General features: G+C 32.0%; 1 protein-coding gene across 2 annotated transcripts; it reads left to right on the top strand.

Annotated features, from left to right (window-relative positions):
* The first annotated feature begins 2026 nt into the window (after positions 1-2026).
* LOC111372049 (protein HEADING DATE REPRESSOR 1-like) lies at positions 2027-5355 on the top strand. Of its 2 annotated transcripts, XM_022994202.1 has the most exons (4): positions 2027-2161; positions 2236-2343; positions 4512-4834; positions 4913-5355. In XM_022994202.1, exons 2-4 carry the CDS (start codon positions 2244-2246, stop codon positions 5114-5116), a joined length of 627 nt encoding a protein of 208 aa, XP_022849970.1. In that variant the 5' UTR covers positions 2027-2161; positions 2236-2243; the 3' UTR covers positions 5117-5355. The 2 variants fall into 2 exon arrangements, with proteins under 2 accessions (XP_022849970.1, XP_022849971.1); XM_022994203.1 differs by having other exon boundaries at positions 2051-2343.
* Positions 5356-7804: the final 2449 nt, after the last annotated feature.

Below are 7804 nucleotides of genomic sequence, written 5' to 3'. Positions count from 1 at the left end.
AATGGCTATTTCTTGCAATTTCCTCTTAAAATAATTTAAAACATTCACCAGTTCCAACTCTTTTAAAGTGTTGAGCTTTCATTTTTTTCCATGTAGTCAGAGTGACTAACATCATCAAAACAATGGGAAAAGTCTCGAGGCTAATCTAAAATTGTCATTGAACCAATAAAAATAGAATTGGAATGAATTACATAGATTAATAACATTAAAATAAAATAAAAAATCGAAAAAAGATGAGTTGGCAATTGGGTATTCAATTGATTCAAATAGGCCGAATTATCTTTGCAAGCCAAGAAGGTACCCCTCAAGAAGGCTCGCAATGGTCTGAGAGGCGACGACCGAGACTCGAAATCATTTAAAAAAAATTGCACTTACAAATTAAGGGCAACGTAGTGGCAACAATCTTCATCGAAAGTTTGCTTGAAGCAGATAGCACTGCTTTTGAGGATCATGCAGATGACATCTAAATGGTTGTCTAGAAGGCATAATATAAAGCAACGGAATCCCATTGACACAAGCATTGACGTTGATGCTCAAATCGAGGAGCTAATGGAGGCGATCAACCTTGTCAACATGAGATAACTCGAAAATGTCGTTGGATGGACCTTCGTTATTTGGATTGAGGACTTAAAAGTTAATACCTTTAAGGTCGAGGTCGGGATCGATGTTGTCACGGTAGGACATGTATACTGTTTTTTTCTTTCTAATCTATCACTACATTGTTACGAAGTGTACAAAAGAAGAGTGTGGATATGATAATAACAATTTATTGTTTTTTTATGCCCCTATTTGGTATAATTAAAGTCTGAGTTTTAATTCAAGTCAAAATCAACCATTAATTTAAGTCGATTCATAACTTTTTAATCACACAATTCATCGATTTTTATTAAAATTTACTAAAAATCTAGTTTTAACATCTACCAAATAGGAGCATATAAGAGTTTACGATAATAGAATAACAATAATAAATAATAAGTGGTGGTGGGATGAAATTTGAAGAAGAGTAATGTTTTTAATTTTTTTTCTAAAATAATTATTTTAATTAGGATTCGTTTGTACTTTAAAAAAAATTAAAATTATAGATGCAAATAATCTTTATTCTTTATCTTCTTTTATTTTTTTAATTAAGAGATGAGGATAAATCCATCATTTTATCAAGAAAATAATGAAAGTATCATATTCGGCAACGTTTGGAATATTTAGAAGGGTTTTACGCAACATGAAAGATTAAGAGATATTCCACAAAACAAGCAAGCATCTTAATGTATGGGACTTTGCTAGGTTTATAGAATTTTTCCTCACAGAACACTTATAGAAAAGACACAATATGAGGGTGGGTGGGTTTTTTTGGGCAATAAAATAATCACATGGAACCCACCTCCATGTGAGACTTCTGTAGCCTTTCTGTGATTTGTTCTTCTGTACACTCAGTTTAACCTTAATGTATGTGCCAATATGCATTAAACAATCCCTTCAGTTACAAAATAGTCCAAAAAAGTTCATGAATTTACATAAAATACAACAATCTCATCTAACTTTTGAATGCTAGAGGTCACCCAACTTTTGTCTAAGTTATAATTAGATCATCAAGCTTCAATTTGAATTAATCAATGTACGATTCCACCCTCACGGCTATTATTAGCCCCTGTATGATAGGGATTAAAATTAAATTATTAGTAGACTTTAATAAAAAAAAATTGAAATTGTGTGATTGAAAAGTTATGGGGTCCATAAAATATATTGTTAAAATTAATCGTTTGATTTTGACTTAAATTAAAATTTTATTTAAATCAGTACCAAATAGAGCCTTACACTTTCTTATATATGAATCGGGTAACAGTTTTGTAACTCATTTGCTTTAAATTAAAGCTCAGTGATCGAATCGTTACTAAGACGAAAGTTCAGTGACCTCTAGTATAATTAACCAAGAAAAATGAACAAATTTTAATAAGTGGGACCCATTGCATTGGCACACGAAACTAAGCAACAACAATCAACTACCAAAACAACAAATCTCAACCGTTCATCCATTCTCGACGATTCCGTCACCTTATTTTCTTGGATTCTCCTCTCTCTATTTTTTTATTCTATCTTGGGAACTGTGAAAATTAGCTTCTACAAGTACGAGGAGGAAATATTAACCGGTTAGGAGAAAAATAAGGCAAGAAATACATATATTTTCTCTTAGAATATATAACGAAGAGCAAGAATTTTTCAATTAATCCAATTTAACAGGTGGATTTATGGAAGAAGTAAAGAAGAAAGTAGAAGAAGAAGGGAGCTTAAATGGGTTCTCTCCAGTTTCATCTACTCCAGTTTTTTGGAAATCCAGGAGAAGATCAGGTTTGTTTATATATATTCCAATTAACAGCAAGTGGGTTGAATATTTTTTTCTTATATTCTAACAATTTTTGCTCAATTTGATGTTACTGATGGAATGATTTTATTAAGTGGATTTTATGTGAAATTCAATTATAGCTTTTTTATGGGGAAATTCAATTGAAACTTACAAGTAATAATCTTAAATTTTTTTTTTTTTTTTAATTACATGCATACTGCAGTTTTTAGAGAAGAAATCTTCTCGAAATCTTGTATGGGTTTGCTCGAAGGTTAATTCATTAGCTAACTATGGTTAGAACTGATTACCAGCTATTTGAATCTTGAGTAATCTTGACCTTTTGTTAAGAAAATAATGATTCGTTCAATAATTATGCAGATTAACTTTTCGAGTAAAATGTTGTTTTCCGTCTTCAAAATCAAGATCTCCCTTTTGAAATGTCGTTATTTATTGATTAATTAATTGAAATTTGTTGGCGGTAGTTGGAGACTTATAAGCAAGTCACACTTTTAAGTGAATTTTGTTTATTAACATGTTTCGCACTTATTTTCAAAGTAAGATAGAGATTACTTTCGAAATAATTAACTTATTTGCAATTTTGACAAACCAGGAAATGTACTTATTTACTTATAATTATTTAAACTTGGCCAAACATCCAACAAATGTAAATGGATTAGTATACCATTTTTCTTCCTAATGAATGTGATTTATTGATTTGCTGAAATAGTTGTTATGGTGGAGCCATCTTCTTTAATTTTTTCAATATATACCTACTGCTCTGCAAATTGATGACTGCTTGATTGAAATTTGTTTCTATCTTTTTCCTAATGTACCTACATTGGGTGTAAATTTTTATTTAACTCGCTGACAATTTAGCGGGTCACAAAGGGGCCGAGGAAATAATGTCGTAACCAAAGTTTTCGTAGTAGATATTCAATTTAAGTCATTTCAATTTCATAACATGGTCCCACAATTATTTTGTAGATTACTCATTTGGACCAATGTCCTTGATTGTTTCTCACAACTCTTTTGTGTGCAACTTAAGGTACTCTAGCGGATATTTCGATTAGTTTACTTTTTTCACATGAAAAGTAACATGTCGTGATTATGACGACAATCATAACAATGATAATACTTTCCCGTCTTTATAATGAATATGTATGAATATGTAGATTCAGAATCTATTGGTTGTTGATATAGATCATTTCTTGCCGGAATGAGGTTTTCACTTTTTATATTCAACATTCAGGCAGTCCAATTAGCTAGGCCCCAAATTTATTTATTTTTTTTTTACCTGTTTAGTTTAATTATTTTTATATGTAAAACATTTCCATAACTCTTCATTTAAATATAAGTATGTTGTTTATTTAAATTTTTTATGTTGGTACAGTTGTAAAAAAATAAATATAAGGGCCTCGTAATAACTAATCGCTAGGGTCTCAAAATTTTTAGTGCCGGCCCTGCAAAATTGTAGTTAAGTTGGTAGGGTTAAGTTTATTGAAATCTAGTAAACAATTTTGGTAGTGTGTGCTTGCGTTTTCTCAGTCTATGGAGTGGTAGTTGGTTATGTAGTTATGGCTTTTCTTACTTCCTATGTTTTATCGGAAAGCTTCTCCCGCATTTTGGGAGCTCGTTGAACACATCGACTTTGGTCAGGCCGGATGCTTTTGTGGAGACTTCTTCTGAGGTTAGGTTCGCTCAGACTCCTCCGAGTATCCCTAATGTGTCAGACTATTCTACTTCTAGTATCTTAGACAGCTGTAGCCTTAATGTACTTCTCCACATCATTATGCGGGTTACGTGTCACACGCATCTGATTGGACGTATTTACTACATGTAGCACAGTGGAAATGGATGTGCTAGTTATGTCTCATACCATCTTTATAAGTTTAAACGTATTTTAGTCATATATCATATAAGTTTTAACATAAGATTGAGTGCCTCCAAAGCAAAGTGTACTTTAGCATCTATGTGACAAGTGACAAAATTGTCTTTCAAGAAAGCTTCGTTTAATGATTGTTCGGAAAGGAAAATAATCAAAAACTTATATTTACCTACTATCAGACAATGATTTAACTTACAATAAAGTTCATGTACCAGTGAGCTTTCGGGTATGGTTTATTCTTTTCTTTTTTTTCCTGCATGGTTCATACTTGGTGGTCAATTCTTCCAGCATCGAGTGCGAAGAATTTAGACGGTGCAGAAAATGATTCCGGTGCTGATAAAGCAATGGAAAAACAAGAAGATTCTATCATGGAAGAAAAGCCACAAGAATCGAACAGCGTTTCTGTTCTTTCTGAGAAACGGAAGGCTTTATTTGAACCACTGGAACCAGCAAGCGGACGACGGCCTTCAGCTGAATCCTTACTTCCACCTCCAGACTTTGAATCCGCAAGCTATCCAAAAGGGTGGCTGATTGGGAAGAAGCGAAAGCTCGTGAATGTGGACGTTGTCGAGAGTATGCGAAGGATTGCAGTACAGGAAATAAATCGAAAGGTGCCTATGCCATCTGGCTCCTATTATCTGATATGATTGAATCGAAAGATATTAATTAATTATAGATAATCTATGCAGGATAGGGAAGTCGATGGCCTGAACGAACAATTAGAAGAGGATGCTCGAGTCTTAGAGCATCTTCAACTACAGCTACTGGAAGAACGAAGCAAGCGCACTGATGTAGAGAGAACAAATGCTATGCTGCAAGACCAAATTACGATGCTCATGAACATGTTACAAGAGAATGAACCAGAAGAGGACGATGGACCAGACGAGCCCTGAATTTTTATTTTATTTTCCTTTTTTATGTCTTATTCTTTCGTGTATTTATAGGCCAAAAGTCAAAAAATATGCTTGGTATAAATGTATCGTCTTCTCTACCTGGTTTTGCTGTTGTAGTTTTAGTTTGAATACTGTATAAGGTGAGTTAGAGAGTAATTCAAAACTGAATGTATATGAAGATGTTAAAATCATGCAGGGTTTGTTGATGTCAAATAATGAAATAAATTGTGTTTCAAGAATTACTGATTATTATTATATTTTCTTCCTCTTGGATATGATATGTCTTTTAATAAAGTTTTGGACACATTTAGATACTTAATTTAGACATTAAACCTTATAGTGATGTTACTCCCACTCGAAATCTTAGTACATTTCTTCGTTTCTTCAGTGGGCATTGACATATTAAGCGGAGTGCTGAAACATTATTTCCGTAGTCCACTCCAAACTTATTAGGAATACTTTTTGACAGTGTTCTAAAAAGCTCACTTAGCTTTATTATTGCACGAAGTTTGATCTTATTGTCTAATCACGCTTTACGTTTTTTTAATGTATAGGCTTTGCATTAACCCATCTAGACTTGTAAAAGCTTGTAAGTTGCCCATGCTTCCTCCTCACCATTGAAATTGTGCAATCGGATCACTTTCCTTCTTGCTACATCTATCATTTCAAGTTTGTAACACATTGAATTTAAAAGGTTAACAATTACAATTGTAGATACAAGAGAGATTGCAATGTGTGATGCTTTAAGCTTAGTTGATAGTAAAAAATGTTTTTCGACAAACCCTCTTTTATTTTTATTGACATTGTAACTTTTTGTTCATTTTATATTCATTGTAGCAAAATAGTATTGTGCTTGATTTGATTCACTCGATAGAATCCTATCAAAATAGGGTTAGAAATAGAATTTCTTTTGATTATTTGGATTATGGTACCACCCCAATGCTTCAATTGTAGATGACATTGTAACGTTAGTGAAAGAGGTTTGTTGTAGGTTCATGTACTTTATTCTCAAAATCAAAAAATCCCTAAGTGCTATAAAATGTATAACAGTTGGCACGTGATTGACGTACGCTTTGCTTTCTTCTTGTCCAACCGATTAAAAGTTGATTCCAACTCGAATTGATTAAGAGCATCTTTGATAGAGATTTTAATTCAATTAATCTCAATTTTTTTACCGTTATTTCACTATTTCAACCGTCATTTTTTAATTCTTCTCTCATAGGTAGGACCCACTTTATCTCCAACGGTAAAAAAATCAATTAACAAAATCCCTACCAAATAAGCACTAAGTAATGTGGAAAGGGGGCATGCATTGATTAAGAACTTATCAATATCAGAAAGCATCCTCTTTTATTTACTATGAAAGCCGGCAACAAAGCAATGATAGTTGTAGACTACTTGCCATATTTCTTCTCTTAAAGCTTGACTAGCAAAAACTCTTTCATTTCTACAATATTCAACCGAGAGCTCTTGTATTATGGCTCATACCAGATTTTTTATTCTTGATCTGCATTAGCAAGGCTTTAGGCCATCTCCAGCGCTGCACCAAACTAAAATTTGTCTATAACCATTATATCAAAAGTTTCACCAAGTGAACAGTGTTTAGCCATTTTCTTCCCTTTCATTATTTTTATAATTTATTTATTTGAAATATTATTTATTTAATTATTATATAAATGCATAAATTACTAAATAAATAATTACAGAAAAGATTAAATTCATTAATAAATATAAAAAATATAGTACAATTAATAAAAATACTACAACAACGAAAATCGTAAATCATGTCATCAGAAAATAGTACAATGCATTTTGAATTTGGATATTACGATATTACAAAGTCACAAAATTTTGCAATTTAATTCTTGGAATTCATATGTTTTTTTCCACAAATGATTGATTAATGTATTTCAAATTTTATATATCGTTTTGTTTAAATAAAATTAGATTATCATATGTATGTCGTTGTTTAATATATTTTGTGTTAACTTGAATAAATAATCGTGTTTGTTGTATTTTAATTTTTTTTCTTCTTTTAATTAATTAATTAATTATTATTTCTTACATTTAAAATTTATTTTGAATGCAAATAATAATAATAATAATAATAATAATAATTTATGGTATCAAAAAATATATAGCACAAATGACACAACTACCATTCATCAATTATTTGGAAAAGAAGAAGAAAATGGTAAAATGGACTTTCACCACTTTACACCATTTTGCACCAAAATGGTGCAAAGTATAGTGTTGCATTGGAGCAACTTTGCACCAAAAAATGGTGCAATTTTGTGATTTGGAGTTCTCATTGAAAATGCCCTTAATCAAGAAGATAGGAAGGAGACATTGCTGCTTGATAGCGATCTATTATACTAGACAGACCTGTCACACCGGTAGCCAAGATCGCTCAGACGGGTCTTCTCTTGCCGGGAGTGAAATCAATGCAAAACAAGGGGCAGTCAAGTTTGACTTTGAGACGAGAAACGCTTTGCTTTCTTTGCTACTACTTTCCAGGCCTCCATGGGCAAGAGTAATTGTATTTCACTTCTAATGTTATCTAGTGCTAAGGTCGCCGTTGCTTAATAATATTTCAAATTGTTTGAGCTCAACTGTCCCCGCCAATATTCTCTTTTCCCCTTTGATTCACAATTTATTAATATTGTCATATCGATTTGTTTGATTTTC

The sequence above is a fragment of the Olea europaea genome, chromosome 23 (assembly GCF_002742605.1).
Source record: "Olea europaea var. sylvestris chromosome 23, O_europaea_v1, whole genome shotgun sequence".
Lineage (NCBI taxonomy): Eukaryota > Viridiplantae > Streptophyta > Magnoliopsida > Lamiales > Oleaceae > Olea > Olea europaea.
The sequence above is the reverse complement of the archived record's forward strand: the minus strand, read 5'-3'. Positions and strand labels throughout refer to the sequence as shown.